This window comes from Etheostoma spectabile, chromosome 5 (assembly GCF_008692095.1).
Source record: "Etheostoma spectabile isolate EspeVRDwgs_2016 chromosome 5, UIUC_Espe_1.0, whole genome shotgun sequence".
NCBI classification, from domain to species: domain Eukaryota; kingdom Metazoa; phylum Chordata; class Actinopteri; order Perciformes; family Percidae; genus Etheostoma; species Etheostoma spectabile.
Genome location: NC_045737.1, coordinates 25,395,494 through 25,412,874, shown reverse-complemented (window position 1 = coordinate 25,412,874; position 17,381 = coordinate 25,395,494). Strand labels below are relative to the sequence as shown.

The window sequence follows — 17,381 nt, the reverse complement described above, 5'->3', positions numbered from 1 at the left end:
TGTGTGCGTGTGTGTGCGCCTGTGTCAAAGGTGAGTTTACACAGCCTGTGTTTTCTGATCTTACCCAACCATGTTTATTCTGTTATCAGCTTATCAGTCAGTCGTCAAATCAGAAAGCAAAAATTTACATTTGGTGTTTTTTTCTTCTCTTCCCTCTGCAGTAAAAAAACATAAATTAAATGCATCAGGGACATTTTAAAGAACAGTTAGTACAGAATACTTCAGGTCTAACTACACTGATAGGCTGCACAGTTCATTACAGCAACAATAACATAAAACTACATCCTGATGATTTATCTCAACCGCAGTGGAGCTAAACTATGCCCTGAGGGTGGCACTAGATGAAAAGATCACAGTCATCAAAATTTAAAGAGTTCATCATCCTAAAGCTATGGTGCATAGTTTCTGTCGCCCCCATGAGGAATTCTAAGTAATGACAACAACACCGTCGGCGTATCCACATGACCCAAGCCTTTGGTAATTGCGCACAACCCCCCACCCCCTCGTCCACACAGTTGCTAGTAGTGTTTATCCCATCAAATCAAGGACGATAATGAACTTTTCAGAAGAGGTACAGTATATTATCTTGTAAATTGTTATGTCCTCTTTGTCTCCAAAGCTAAACACTGCTGTTGTGCTTTCTCAGGGGTGACCACACGCATTACTTGAGCTTCTGCGCGGGAATGTCGCTGGACGACACCATTTCGTAAACATAGCAATACTGAGAAATACAAAGAGAGTTTTGTGGAGATGAATTATCTTTGTAGCAACTCATTTGGCAATGGCTCATATGTAACAGACATTCATTAATAAAAAATAGTTAAAACACTTAAAGCTGCATTTATTTATTTTTTGGGCTCTGGGGGGCAGCAGAAAAAACTGTACACACAACAACTTACATACTATTAGCTTGATGCTAACATTTTTGCAAACATTTACCTTTTCCACATCTAGTAGACACTAAGCAACATGGTCATCATGCTTGTGTTCCTGCTAAAATAAAGTTAGAAAAACAAATTAAGATCATGTCAGTGGGAGATGTATACACAACTTTAACTAAAGTAGAAATGACACATTCAAATACTTTGTTAAAAGCAAAATCACAGAAATTATTACAATTTAAATATTATATATTACACTACTATTATCATAGATCCATTAACCAGCTGCAGCACATTTGATGTATTGTATTTCCTGCATAACATTGTCTTGTATTTTATAATTTCATATGTTCATTGGCCCTTTATTTACAGTACAAGGTAACCAATGACCTCTCCGGGAACCATCACCTTATCGTGGTGGAGAGGTTTGTGTGTCCCTATGAACCTGAGGGCTGTGTTGTCTGGAGCTTTGTGCTCCTGGTAGGGTCTTCCATGGAAATGTTGTCTCAGGGAAGGGGCCAGACAAAGAATGGTTCAAAGATCCTGTGAAAAAGCCAGGAAGGGATCGAGGGACTCTGCCCAGAGGAAGCCCGGGGCCCCTGTCTGGAGCCAGGCCCAGATGGCGGGCTCGTCAGCGAACACCTGGTGGTCAGGTTTGCCACGGAGCCCAGGCGGGCACAGCCCAAAAAAGCTACGTGGCGCCTCTCTCTCATGCTCACAAGTGCTCATAAGTGTACGTGGTACCAGAGCATTCTAAGCCAAAGGTCAATGATCGATTTTATAATCGTTTCATCTAATCTGAGGCTGTGTATTTTGGACACTCGGGTGAAGAGAAAGGCGGAACTGTCAACTGATCATCATCTGGTAGGAAGTTGGGTCAGGGGGTGGGGGAAGACTCTGGACAGACTTGGTAAGCCCAAACGGGTAGTGCGGGTAAATCGGGAACCACTGAAGGAGGCCGCTGTCCGAAGGACATTCAACTCACTCCTATGGGAGAGCTTTTTGTGCATCCCTGTGGAGGCTGGGGGCATTGAACCTGAGTGGACAATGTTCAAAGTTTCCATTGCTGAAGCTGATCTTAGGTGCCTCAAGGGGCGGTAATCCACGAACACCCTGGTGGACATCGGTGGTCAGGGAAGCCGTCCGACTGAAGAAGAAGTCTTTCCGGGACATGTTATCCCAGAGGACTCCGGAGGCAGTTGCAAGGTACCGACAGGCCCGAAGGGCTGCAGCAACCGTCGTGACAGAGGCAAAGCAGCAGGTGTGGGATAAGTTCGTAGAAGACATGGAAAAGGACTTTCGGTCGGCACCAAGGTGCTTCTGGAAAACCGTTTGCCACCACAGGAGGGGGAAGCGAGGAATCATCCAAGCTGTATACAGTAAGGATGGAACGTTGTTGACCTCAACTAAGGAGGTAATAGAGTGGTGGAAGGAGCACTTTGAGGAACTCCTAAATCCAGCTGACACGTCCTCTGTGGTTGAGGCAGAGCTGGAGGATGATGGGTTGCTGAGGTAGTCAAAACAACTCCACAGCGGCAAAGCCCCACGGATTGATGAGCTCCGTCCAGAAATGCTGAAAGCTTGGGGTGTGGAGGGGCTGTCTTGGATGACACGGCTCTTTAACATTGCATGGAAGTCTGGGACAATGCCTAAGGAGCGGCAGACCAATTGAAGAGGAACAATGTGGATTCTGTCCTGGTCGTGGAAAAACGGATCCGATCTTTACTCTTGCAAGGATCTTAGAGGGAGCCTGGGAGTATGCCCAACATGTGTGTGCCCTACATGTGTTTTTAGGATCTGGAGAAGGCGTGTGACCGCTCCGCGGAGATACTGTGGGAGGTGCTGCGGGAGTATGGGGTGAGGGGGTCACTTCTCAGGGCCATCCAATGTCTACATGACCAAAGCGAGAGCTGTGTCCGGGTTCTCGGCAGCAAATTGGACTTGTTCCAGGGTTGGCCTCCGCCAAGGCTGCGCTTTGTCACCAATCCTGTTTTTAATATTTATGGACAGGATATCGAGGCGTAGTCGGATTGGGGAGGGGTTGCAGTTTGGTGGGCTCAGGATCTCATTGCTGCTTTTTGCAGATGATCTGGCCCTGATGGCATCATCGGCCTGTGACCTTCAGCACTCACTGGATCGGTTTGCGGCCGAGTGTGAAGCGGCTGGGATGAGGATTAGCACCTCTAAATCTTAGGCCAGGGTTCTCAGAAGGAAACCGATGGAGTGCTTTCTTTAGGTAGGGAGTGAGTCATAACCCCAAGTGAAGGAGTTTAAATGCTTTGGGGTCTTGTTTACTAGTGAGGGGACCATGGAGCGTGAGATTGGTCGGAGAATTGGAGCAGCGGGTGCGATATTACATTCCATTTATTGCACCGTTGTGACGAAAAGGGAGCTGAGCTGGAAGGCAGAGCTCTCGATCTACCAGTCAGTTTTCGTTCCTACCCTCACCGATAGTCATGAAGTCTGGGTCATGACCGAAAGAAGGTTAGGAGGTTGGCTGGCGTCTCCCTTAAAGATAGAGGTAGAGCCACTGCTCCTTCGCGTTGAAAGGAGACAGTTGAGGTGGTTCGGGCATCTGGTAAGGATGCCCCCTGGGTGCCTCCCTAGGGAGGTGTTCCAGGCACATCCAGCTGGGAGGAGGCCTCGGGGAAGACCCAGGACTAGGTGGAGAGATTATATCTCCAACTTGGTCTGAGAACACCTCGGGATCCTGCAGTCGGAGCTGGTTGATGTGGCTCGTTAAAAGGGAAGTTTGGGGTCCCCTGCTGGAGCTGCTGCCCCCGCGACCTGATACCGGAGAAGCAGATGAAGATGGATGGATGGATGGATGTAACCAATAACTAAATAACTGTAGTGGACTGAAATGAGTGGACCTACTGTGTGAAAGCTGCATGTATATATAGTACACAGACTTACAGACATGAGCAGAGGTTAAAGGTGAAGTAATACTTTATTAGGAGTATAGAGGCTCAAATACAATGTCCTTTATAGAAGTCAACATATTTCATATACCAATACATACCATATATGACCTTATACATATACAGAGATAAAGTGACAGTTGAATTATATTCTAGGCATAAAGTACATCTTATGTTTTTTATTCACATTCTTTTCTCCGATAGTTTATTTACATCACAATTCTCATTACTTAACAACAAATTTATACAGAAATCAGGGAACAAATTATGTAGAAGCAGTTACAAGTTTAGAAACTTAGATTCTAATATTTTCGACTGAAACTACCTGAGACCTAATTTGGGTCTTACCAACAACATACATGAACTAATAATAATAATAATAACAATAAGAATAATAATAATAATAAGAATACCACGTATTTTATGCTTTGCCAATTTTAATAAGTGATGAGCTTTGTTGAATAAATCTGGTGAGTTTTTAGTAGATTTATTGGTTGGTCAGTAAAAAGACGCCAACATCGTTCATTTCTGATAACATGTTAGTATGTGGCTTACGTTGAGTCCCAAAAGAAAATTGTTTTTAATATCATGTGCACATGAGCTAAAAACAAATCTTTTTGGACTTTGCTTTGTATCATGCTACGACTAACATGGTTCAGCATCATCCATTACACCACTCAAGCTAATGTAGAATAAAAAATGAGTGCTTAAACCTCTTTGGAGTTAGTAGCCAATTACTCCACATAATGCTAAGTGTTATCATTAAGCTCACTATTAATTTTCATTTCAGTTTTCTCAAGGTTTTCAATCACCAAGGTGTGTGCTAAAGTGCTAGCTTGGATGCTACTTTAATTCAACATGTTAACGTGAGAGCATGGCTCAATGGCTATGGCTGCGTTCCCTCAAATGTCAGCTCTGTCAAGACAGTATGCCACTTATTATAATTTTGGGATTTAAAGTTAACCCAAGTAACCAAGATATTTCTACAAACTTTTAAATACAGGTGTGACGGGCATTTTACCAAAAACATGCCAAAGTGTTGAGGCGTTGATATCCTTGAGTTGTGAAGGCTAATTTGTCTACATACATGTTCACACCTGCAGTTGGTGAAAATAAATCCTGACAGCTATGTAGACACAGAAACTATAGATTGAACTTTAGCATCATGTATGCTTACCTGTTAACATGGGAATAACTGGATGTTTCTGTAAACTGATCAACAGGACGATCTACCAAAAACTCAGAGGATTCCTGTGAAGGAGCCTCAGTGCTCAGACTGTAACGCCTCTTGGTTTTCAACATACACATACCTTTAACAGAGAATCTTTTGCATGCAAACCAAAGCACAACATCATCTTATAACAGATACGTGATTTATACTGGAGTCACAGGCTAACACTGTGTACCATCATGCAACTGTTTTATGAATCATTATCAGAGAGTCTCCTAAACTCTTAAAGGTCCCATGGCATGAAGATTTTACTTTATGAAGTTTTTTAACATTAATATGCGTTCCCCCAGCCCGCCTATGGTCCCCCAGTGGCTAGAAATGGCAATAGGTGTAAACCAAGCCCTGGGTATCTGCCTTTGAGAAAATGAAAGTTCAGATGGGCCGATCTGGAATCTTGCTCCTTACCTCCCCTTTCTCTGCTTTGCCTGCCCAGAGAATTTGGCCCACCCATGAGAGAGAGACATCATGGCTTTCAAATGAATGGTAGTCGGTCAAGGCCATACCCCCACCTTCCACCTTGCCTTCCCCCATTCCTCAATAGCTACAGACACAGAAATGGCACGTCCTCAGGGAAGCCCATTATGGGACTGGTTCTAGTGGCTGTTTGGTAAAGAGACTTCAGATACAGTATTAGGGGACCACTAAGGCCTATATAAAAGAATCCAAAAAGCACCATGTTATGGGACCTTTAATAAAGAACTGTTAGTGTGTGTGTCTGTGCTTATCTAAGTGTGTCTGTTATCTAATAGATGTGTATGTGTGCATGCATATAATGTACAAACGTCCTCTGTCTGAATAGTGTTTGATTTACTTCTGATTAATCTGATTGATTTGATGTTTAAATGATGTTACTTGTCATCAAGCTAACAACCATCTAGTTGTTGGAGAGTGGAGTTTTCTTTGTAAATTATTACCCAGGTAACTCAAATCCAAGTCTAACAGTGCCCTGAACATAATGCCAGAGATGGGGAAACAAAACTCTCTGAAGCACCATACCCCATTGAATCAATTTGCTGAAAATTGATTTGAAGTGTTTGGCAACATCTGCCGGCCAGAATTCAGTATCACATTATTTAAGAATACGTCAGAATATAAGGGAGCTCAATGCTGTTTTGTTCGAGAAAGTCAACTGAAAACTCAGCTTTTATTTGTGGCAGATTGGAAAGCATATCCTCATTTGAGGCAATTTCTGGCGTGTTGATACAAAGCATCAGCACATTTTTGATGCAATACTTCTGCTCTGAAAGGTCAATACTATGTTTTGTGTTTCTAGCGTAACAATACTTTATGAAAATGACTGGTCCTGGACTCATGATAATGAATGATTTGCCAAAATCAGCTAAAGTAACCAGGTCTGATTTTGTGTTCTAACTCCGGCCAAACGCTGAAGTGAGAGTTACTAACTGGAGCATCATGTCAGAATTGGACTACCAGAACACAGCCAAATGTGCCAACAATGAGCCGCAGTGAGGACCGATTCCTCTGGCTACCTGGGTAACTTCCAGTCATGTTCTTCAGTGATAGTGATATACACCTTTCTGTCTTATTTTGTCCAAACATTTTTTTTAGTCAAAACATGGTTCTGTTTATCTGTCTGTCTGTAATTTGGTGCGTCTGTCTTTCTACCCCCTATCACAGCACCATGGTGGGTACATGGCGAACCAGTGATGCTGGATGAGGCATGGCGGTCAGCTGTGGTGGGTGAGGAGGAGGTGAGTGAGCTGCGTGAGCAGCTTGCAACACCACGCTTCCCACCGCAGCACCGGCGTCTCCTGTGGGCCGGTGCCTGGCACTCTTCTGGTGCGCCCTCAGGCCGGCCAGCTGCGAGTACGCGGACTGGCAGACGTGGCACTTGTACGGGCGCTCACCGGTGTGCAGCCGGACATGGTTTCTCAGCGTGGATGACTGGCTGAACCGGCGGTTGCAGAAGCGGCAGACAAACGGCTTGTCCAGCGTGTGGATGCGCATGTGGGAGCGCAGGTTGCTGCGGGAGTTGAAGCCGCGGTGGCAGATGACGCAACGCATGCGGCCCAGACTGGAGGAGGAGGAAGATGAGGAAGAGGAGCAAGAAGAGGAGGAGGAGGAAGTGGAGCCTTCACAGGTGTGGAACTCATCTGAAGAAGAGGAGAAACACTTTAGACTGATGCCGCACTAAAACTGCATTTTGATGTTGATGTTGTATCAAGGCCTGATGTTAATGCTGATTAAACAGCCTTGGAAATGTAATGGTTTGTTCTATCAGCTGAATGTATGGAAGCAAAATTCAGCTATATACGTCAATCTGCCCCTCTTAGGTCTGTTTAATTTCTTTGCTCCAGTTTCAAATTTGTGAATAAATTCACAGATCAATAACCAATAATCTTTACCGGTTTTGGTCTTCTTGCTTTGTTCCTCATCTCCTCCAGGAATTCCCGGGATTCCCAGGAAGGTGTTGTGGGAGTTTCCATACCAGACCAGCAGCTCCTGATCCGGAGGGATTGTCTGAGGAGAAATACATGAAGTTAATACAAGGAGTAATCATTGGCCAGTCACTGGAGGAGGATATTTTTGGACATTTCTTGTCTTTAAATATGTGTAATTTATTTATGAATCATCGAGCACTCTGTTAGAACACCTGACATGGAAACTTACGTGTAGTTCAGATCTGGGAGTTAAAATCTAAACTGCATTTCACAACACTACATTTGGTCTTAACTCTTTCAGTCAGCAGAGGGCAACACACACCTGAACTCTTCTGTGTCTGCTCAGCTGCTAAAGAAGATGACTCAGTTTACTCAAAAATGTCTGCATCTTCATGTTTTGTTTGTATCTTTATGGGTCTTAGTTTTACTTAAATTGTGTCATTAATTCTTAAATTACTGAAACTGATTTTAATTCTGCTTTATTTAATGTCTGGATTTCATGTTAAATTTATATAATGTGTAAAGCACATTTTGGAAACTTCTCTAGAAATAAATCACATTATATTATATAAGGTCAAATATGAACAGGATTTTTTCTATCTGCAAGCATTAGGCTATAAATACCTTAAAATACCTGCAGCATCCTGTAACCTGTTTCTCCTTATAACTTTTAACTAACCATAGTGTCTTTGGTTCGAGGTTATTAGTTTCTGATATACGTCCTTAAAAACTCTGACATGTTTATTTTCTGGTTAGGGAGAGAGTGTAGTCAGCTGTTGTGGACACCAGTGGTGGAATATAGCCAAGTACATTTACTCAAATACTTAAAAAAACATTTTAGGTAACTATAGGCTAAATATTTTACTTTTACTACACCACATCTGTCTGACAGCTTTGGTAACTTTTTAGATGACAGTGTATGTTTCATCCCCTTTCTGTCCAGTGAAAAACTATGTATCTCCAGATGTGTTAATGTTGCATGCTTGTTATAAACTGAAGGATGAAGTATTCCTTTATGTTAAATGCTAAATAATCTAAATAAAGTCTTAAAAAAGCCTCTAGGAGCGGCTGGAAAATGCATCGTCACAAAGCTTAAAACAGGGCTGTTTGACACAATGAAGAGTTGACTAAGAGATACGTGGTGCTCACAGGACAGTGACGCTACAAAAATGTGATAATTTTATAAAAGATTAGGCTTTTCTGCAGATTAAACTACCCAACAGCATATAAAAGGAATTAAAATCAGCTCAAACTTAAACATCTACACCAGTCAAATGCAACAAACACATTAATGCAGCAGTAATATGAATCCAGAAACATCAGATATAATATGAAACACTTGACAGAGAACATTTTACTTTTTTGTTTATCAATCAGGACTTATACTTGTAGTGGAGTATTACTACAGAGTGGTATTAGTATTTTTACTGAAGGAAAGGATCTACTTCTTCCACTACACAACTATAGTATAGGTGGAGTTGATATTATAGGCGTACATGCTGACGGTGATGCGTTCACTGACCTCCACAGCCTTATAGAAGATGCTGCTGCCGATCTGAACCACCTCCAGGTTCTGCTCCTGCTCGTTCCTCGCACACTTAATGTAAGTCATCCAGCTCCTCTGGTCCTCCTGACTCGCATCAATGAAATACCTGACTGTCCCGTCCTCGTTAAACACCTGAGAAGGAGGAGAAAAAATGTCCTGTTATACTGCTTTCTGGTTGTTTTATCATCCAAGAGTTCAATAATTTGTCCGTCAGCTAGACACTGTGCCTAGCTAGCTATTATAGGCCTAGCTAGTTAAACGTACAATAATGTGATTTTTCTGCCACTAGGGGTCTCTTAAAATTGAAAAATATCGATGCAAACACGGACTTTTGATAAAGTTGTGTGGGATCATGGGAGTTGTTGTCTTCATTGCTAACCACCATTGCCAACTAAAATGTATCTGTTCACGGACATGTTAAACTATTAAAGTTTAACCCACGTAACTTCTAGGCAAGACCTGCCCTTCAATAGCATTTACACACTTCTATTGGCCAAGCGTTCATATTTACGCAAGGTAACGTAACCCAATTTGTTCAGGTCCCATCCCCTCACCAATCGGCTATTGTAACCTTAACCACTCAAGGTCAATGCCTAACCCCAACCAATCGAGCTTCTTCGTGGGCGGGATCCATTATAACGTGCCTGGGGTGCCCTAGCTGGTTAATTTAGCATTATATTAATCAACTACCCAATCAACTACATTTATGTGGCAAAATGTATCGTGGGGGTAGCCCAGTGCTGTTAACGATAGTTTAAACAATCTTACAAATAATTACTTTGAGCGTGTAGCATGTTTTTGTATTGTTAAAATGTTACCATACGATTTAGCCACCAAGCATTAGCATGAGTCCCTTGTCAAAGTAGCATCGCAATAATCTGGATCACTGTTGAAAAATCATATCAAATTAGATCTCTAGTGTGTTAATGGATTGACAAGTGGCATGCAATTAATGACAACATGCTGTATTACTGCCACTGAGTATAATTGTGACATTATATGATTTGCAGTTCACTGACCAGCTGGTGTTTCTTGTCTTTTGATGGAAGTTAGAGCAACTTGAGGGGTCAAAGGTTATATGAAGCCACCAAAAGGCGTTCAAACGACACACTACGGGTCATTAATTACAATTATAGATTTTTCTGGGTTTGAACATTGTTGGAAACTTTTGAGATACACATGCTAAAGACATTTATGCAGAGATATTACATATAATATCCTTAATCAGTCAGTCAGTTATTTAATCAGCTTAGCAATCAGTGAGTTAGGTAGTCTGGTGGTTAGTTAGCAAGCTAACAGCTAAGTTAGAAAGCTAGCTGGCTATAGCAGTCAGTCAGTTAGTTACAGGTAGCTGGTTAGCTACAGGAGCTAATTAGAGATTTACAATAACTTAGTCAGTCATAGCTAGCTCACTCAATTGTAATCAGGTAGCTAGGATGTGTAAAAAGTTAGTTAGTTTATTAGTTAACTAGCTTTCAGTTAGCGAGATGGTTGGTTAGAAGGTTAGAATGTTAGAATGCAGGCTAGCTAGCTAACAATGAGTCATATGGTCAGTATAAGTCAATTTAAATGTAAATGTTGGTAAATTTAAATTTTAATGTTGAGTTACAGTAAACTTTGTTTACCTCCCACATGAGGTTGTTGTTCTTGTACAGGTCGATGTGTTCAGGTGAGATGAGGCGTCCGGTGAAGGGTCCCATCTCTGTTCCAGCTTTAATCCAGGTTTTAGAGAAAATACCCAAACCTTCTCCTGAAATACAGCAGAGGCACACTGCTGTTACTGCAGGAATATATACTGTATATAACCTGCACGCCAACATTGACAGTATAAAAACTAAACACCCAAACAGGAGCTGTACAGTCATCCAACACACACCTCTGACGTTACAGCAAGAATAGGCCCACTTTATAACTGTAGTCAGTTCCTTTAGGTTTCTTTCATATTTTAAATTTTTGTCTCCTTCAGTTCATTTTTATCTCTCTGACTGACATTGAAGGGAATTGCTTTGTAGGCTGGACCCAGACCCGTTATCATTCTGAAATCTTATTTCTTTATTATTCATATTTAGTGGTAGCCTGGTCAACATCAACAGGTGTTCATGAGGAGACAACGCTTTGAAATGTTCAGAGTGACAGGTGAGATGATGTGAGGTCTGACGGTAAAAAGCCAGAGAAAGCAGAATAAAGTGAAGAGTTATTCATCAGCAAGTAACCCAATTAAGTAGCCTACGCTATTCTCATGCTAAATGATTAAAAAAAAAGACCAAGAGAGATTATGTGTTTACTCGTTAATCATTCAAACAGAAATAGAAAGAGGAACAGCTAACCTGGGACTGAACTCTGAGCGATGATCACTTCACTGGGTAACACCAGACTGGACAACTTCTGGACCTCTGAACACAACCAGAATGAAAACATATTTATTGATTTGCACGCCTAGTATCATTTGGCATTATTTACTTATCTTAAAAAACTAAACTTTGATGAGTGAAATCAGAAAAATAGAAGTGACATTAAAAAAAAATAAAGATTTGTTGAACTCCTTATGGGATACATTTTTGCAGATTTAACAGTGAGTTGGGTGAGCTGCAGCCTTGCTCTGTGTGTTTTATTAGAAAAGGACATGATATTCGCAATGTTGCAAAGCTGAAGTTTCCCACAAGCAGTGAGGCCCGCGTGAAACTGAGCCTTGGCAAAGGGCAAAAGGAGGTTAAATGCTCTTTTTTTCTCCTTCAATAGCGCATTATGTCTACACAGCTCCCCCCTGCTGCCCACTGAGCCACAGGGAGGAGAAATCTTAATTCATGACGGCTTTTAGATGGACAGACTTTATGTATACTATATAGGAAAAAGAAGAAGAAGAGAAGAAGAAGAATAGTCTAAGATCCCGGACAGGATAACTAAAATGGAAAAAATACAATAAATAAAATGATAGGCTATAGGAGATTAAAATAAAAATACAAAGAGGAACATAGAAATGTCACAACCAGTTTCACGCTCAGGGCGGAGCGTGAAACTGGTTGTGACATAAAGGAGAAAAGAGATTTAAATGGAGATAAAAGTAGAAGATTATCCAAATATAAAACTAGAAAAGAAGAAAAGAAAAAAAAATCATAATGAGGAGAAAGTTCAGCGGATTCAGTTCACACGACGGAGAAAACGGATTTAAATTCCGGCAGAGGGAAATAAACCAGAAATAACCAATTACGAATGAAACGGGAGGATCGTGAGTCCGGGTTCAGGCTCGTGCGGCTTCTTTCAAATTGTTCCTAACGAAGTTGTTTGAAAACGGAAACGAATTTCATAATAATATGTATTAAAAATAAAAAAGAAACACGTTTAAAAGACAAAAAGGCCGCGAGTGAAGCTTAGTTTGATTTTGTTCAAAGATGTGAGCTTTAAACAGACAGACAACACATTTAGTAATGATTTATTAACATTAGCGACACGTGCGGACATTTTCATTAACGATCAACATGTGCAGTAAATTAATTGATACACCTAATTAATTATTGGGGTTTTAATGATTTTGTATAGATTCGCCGGTGGTTTGCAGATAAAGACATTCAAGACTTGAAATTGTCAGACTTGCAACTTTTACAAAAAACGATAATGATTATTGTAGGCTATTGCAGAAACACATCAGCATTTTCATGTTTTCGCAGGTCAACGTTATAATTTTGCTTGGATGATAGATTTGCTTGGGAGAAAAACCTTAATCTCTGAAATACAGATAAAAACTAAAATAAAAGTCCTTTGTTACTTCTATCACCAATGTAAAGCTCATCAGTTTGACATAATGATAAACATTAAGATAAAACTAAATAATGATACGATCAGATCGTAGGCTATAGGTATGACTGCATTGATCCAACGGAAGTGATGAAGAGAATAAAATAGGCCTACAACTGTTTTGGAGGTAAATTTAGGCGTCAGTCTCCTGAAGCTGGAGGATTAAAAAATGATTTTATATTAAAAGATATTTAAGGTGTGAAGGTTAATTGAATTGGTTAATTGAAGTGTCGTTACTGACCTCCGGAGAAGGACTGCGCGAGCACCTCAGCGGTGAACGCGGTCTTGGGGCTCGCGCTTGGGGTGGTGCGGTCCTCGTGCTGCAGGTGATGCTGGTGCGGGAGATGGTGGTGCTGTTCGCCCAGCACGTGCCTCCAGCGGCCGTACAAGAAGCTGTGCAGGATGTCCGAGGTGATGATGTCCGCCAGGGAGAGCGGCTGGTGCGGCTTGAAGCCCGACTTCAGGCCCAGCGAGGAGCCGGGCAACACGGAGCCCATGGCCGGAAGGGAAGTAGCCGGGGGCGGACAGAAGCTGCAGCAAGAGCCGGCGTCAGGGGACCGGAGGGTGGTGGGGGGGAAGCCCTTCAGGTGAACAAAACTTAAAAAAAAAAAAAAAAATCCAAACAAGTGTCAGAGTCTTGCTGGAATTAAAGCTCCACTTGTTGGTTTTTTCCCCTTCTATTTCAATATAACGTGTTACTGTGTAATGTGTTAAAGTGTTAACAGAAGTTAGGAGTGCGCTGGTCGCCAAGTGAGTGGGTCTATATACACCCTGTCTGTCTGTTGGTCTGTCTGTAGTGGGCTGTAATCAGCTCCTCCAACATTTCTATAAAGAGGGGAGGGAGGAGAGTCTCTGTGTGTGTGCGTGCGCGTGTGTGTATGTGTGTGTGTGTGTGTGTGTGTGTCCTCCACACGATGTTGGCTCCGTTTACAGCTCCGGCTCGTGATACCCTAGAGACACTCAATTAGGACTTAATGAGAAAACAACAACAACAGAGCAGAGCAGAGCAGCAGTTAGAGACCTGTTCCGCTCAAGGTTTTCTGACTATACTCTGCTGTAAAGATCTGCTCTCTGTATCTCCTCCACACAACACAGCTTAGGGGAATAGATTCGAGTTTTGTGCTGCTCGGTGTTGAAAACGTATATTCAAAATATTCAATAGAAACATTTTACTATGAACAACCTGCAGAATACATCAAAAGTGCGTGTACAGAATTATCTGAGAAGTCAAGTGTACTGATTTAGAGTCAAGGCAGAGGATAGACTCTTTGTTGTGATGTGGAGGAAAAAGGAAAACCCATTCTCTTTAATTAATAATTCTCACAGTAGAGCCTAGACATGAGTGGATATTACAGCAAACATGAAAACAAAAAAGACACCATGGTTGTCATGTTGTCATGTTTATACTACACCATTTGGCCAAAAGTATGTGGACACCTAAATTTGGTCTGTGTCTGTGGTTTGGTGCGTAATGACTGGACATGTGAGTGTTCTTCCAGCTTTGTGTGTATTGTTGAATTTTATTTAACCAGATTAAAGAGAAGACAGATGTGTATAAATTTGAACATGTAGCCTATGTAAACAGTAGGCCTATATGCATCTACGTGTGTAAACTGTGCAGCTTTTTAACTAACGGTGTGATGATATTTCAGGTTACTCATTAAAACAAACAAAAATAAAAATGTCCGTCCACTCATTTATCAGTGGAGCAACCTACGTGTGTGTGTGTGTGTTTGTATGTGCAGACACCCCGGTCCACATAGCTCCAACATCTGTGGGATGAAGTACTGGATTTGGTTGATTTATCTTCTGTACAATAAGTTTAAAAAAAGAAGTTAAAAGTCAAATCTTCAGCAGTGGAATTTGAGCAAAGGAGAAGGAGAGACGGAGGAGGAGGTGTGCAGCAGTGTGAGTGACAGAGCAGGAAAACAGATTAGAGGACAGATTACCAAGACAACAGCTGCTTTCTTCATCCCTCCATTCACCCTCCTCCTCCTCCCCCTCCTGTCGTTCTCAACAGGATTATTATTCTCTCTTTCACTCTGATCTGTATTTATGAGCTTTTAAACATTTATTATCAACACTTGTAAGTGCGCGCGCGCACACACACACACACACACACACACACACACACACACACACACACACACACACACACACACACACACACACACACACACCTTTGTTCTCGTCAGTCTGTCGGTTGAAACATCAGAATTATTTAATTTCGTTTTGATCATATATGATTTCAAAAAAAAAATTAACACTATTAGCCTACACTCGAAGAAATTTGAGTTAGGCTGAAAAAAATGTTAAACGATTGTGAAGCAGGTGAAAGCTTCACACCAGCTCTGAAAAAAAAAATACTAAAGATGAAAGTGAATTTGCGACATGCTTCATGTTCAACGTTTATTTTGTAGTTTGTACGATTTTGGAGTTTGCCTGAAACTGAAGCAGATCCTTCTGACTGAAATGATTCAACCTGTTGATGTTTCTGCACTGATGTGACACAGTCATCAGACAGCAACCTGCAGAATCAGTTATTTAACCACCTGTAATCTGCAGATCCAGTTCCATTTGCTGCTATTAAATATAATATAGAACATGTATTAATCTGAATGTGTGTTTCAGTCTTAGAGGTTATTTTAATATAACGTAATAGTTTTCAGTTCTTCTTATGAATATGGTTTTATTTTGAATATGAAATATGGAAGTATTCAGCACATATATAAAATTTGTTATATATATAATAATTAATATATCAGATTTCATATTATTTACATTTTTTCGCGGCTACAGTTTTTCTACCCGCCACTCAAATCCACTTCGCCGGCTTCCAGCGCTCCTCTGTCGGCTTCAGGAGCTGTCAGGCGGCTCTGTGAGTCCTACAGCCGGCTCTCCGCTCACCTCCAGCGGCTTCATTGCCGGCCCTCCCCCGTAGAGCTCCCCGCAGCTCCGTGCGTAACGGATCCGTGCCAAACACGGAGGCTGCGTGCTTTTGTCCCGAGAGACAGAAGAGAAGAAAAGAGCGAAAATCCGGGAATAATGGCAGATTTGCAAATGTTTTTCAATTGATTTGACTCAATGAACGCAGGATTTTCTTTTTTTTCTGTCTCTTTCTTTCTTTTGGAGGAGAGTTTGGCTGCAGCCGCCACGCACGCGGGCCGAGCGGGAGTTTATTAATGGAGACCCGAGTCTTTATCAAGGGGGGACACGCTTTAATGAGCTTTTTACAACAAAAAAGCCCTCAGTGACTGTGTCCCGGTGTCCTATCCGCCTTTATACTCGCTCTATACAGCCAATAAGAAACCACTTTAGTCCCGAAAAGACGACGGGAAGTCAGGAGGCGGAGGGAGCAGCAGGTGACTGGCACGCGTAAAGACAAGAGGACAACAGCAGAGGAGAGGAGACGAGTGAAGAGGAGAGGAGAGGACCGGAGAAGAGAGGAGAGGTAGATCTTAGGACGGAGAGTATGTGAATGGTGAAGAAAGAGAAGAGAGGAGGAGAAGGAGGTGGTGGTGGTGGGAATGAGCCCAAATGGCGCACTAATATTGTTCCGCTAACGTGATTAGGCGCCGTAATGCGGCCTCATTAGTATTCATGCTAATAATCCTCTTTTAAAAAGCTTTTTAATAATCATCAGCAGGCGGAGAGAGAGAAGCTGTCAGCTGCTCGGGAATCAAAATCAAACGCTCCCTCTTCTTGTTCGCCGTTTCTTTTTTCTTCTGCAGCTTGTCTCCGTATTCTATCCGCTCTGTTGAATCATCTGCATGTCGAGGGGTTGTTCATAAGAATAATATGTTACACAAAATTGACATTATTTTACTGTTTGTTCAAATTTAGAGATATTAAAATGAAGATAGGATGTCCTAAAAGTGCAGGACATCCTTTATTTTATAGATTGTAAAAATATATGAATGCAATTTTACAACTTTATTGATTAAAAAAATTAAACATATAGCCTACTAACAAACAACGTAATATAACATATTTTCTTTTACAATGAATCCAACAGATTCAGTGTGAAAGAAAATATGTTTGGGATTCTGTGGGCTTGTAGATGTCCTATTTGGAGATGTTGGGATGCTCTCTCTGTAGAAGATGATCTGCTGTTGATCTCATGCGAACTATTGAAGCAGTCAGCCGGACTGATCAGCACTAGAGGTCACTAATTGATGAGGAGTCTAATTGTCAGGTGACTCAACGTCTACAGGTAGACCAGAACAGATGTAACATGTTGTCAGACAGATACTGCTGACATCAGTGTTTTGTTAGAGACCTGGCACACTCACCCACTGCTGGGGGCTACTCAGCACACTGGGCTGTACTGGCACAGCCTACAGGTTATACTGGTTCAACGGCTAGTGCTAGTGTGTGATATGGCTCAAATGTTCTATCACAGTATAAATGTTGCATTCTAAAATTAATATATACGTTGACTAGATTTAGCTAAGCACAATATGTATTTTTGCTGTCTAATCATTCTTTATTTTTCTTTCTTACTTTGTTAATTTGTACATATATATTTTTTTAATCTCTGAGACTTCTGTACCCGTCCGTTCCCGGTGGAAGAGTACTATGTGCATGAATGACGATCAGGTGGGAGGA

At 41.6% G+C, this 17,381-nt stretch overlaps 1 protein-coding gene across 1 annotated transcript; it reads right to left on the bottom strand.

Moving 5' to 3' along the window:
• Positions 1 to 6,939: 6,939 nt before the first annotated feature.
• On the bottom strand, positions 6,940 to 13,532 carry LOC116689952 (PR domain zinc finger protein 12; the record flags this gene model as incomplete). The annotated part of the gene is given in 6 exon segments (XM_032516692.1): positions 6,940 to 7,147; positions 7,400 to 7,514; positions 8,958 to 9,113; positions 10,607 to 10,731; positions 11,309 to 11,374; positions 13,015 to 13,532. Coding segments are annotated over 6 exon segments (926 nt in total), but the record flags the coding sequence as incomplete, so codon positions are not given.
• Positions 13,533 to 17,381: the final 3,849 nt, after the last annotated feature.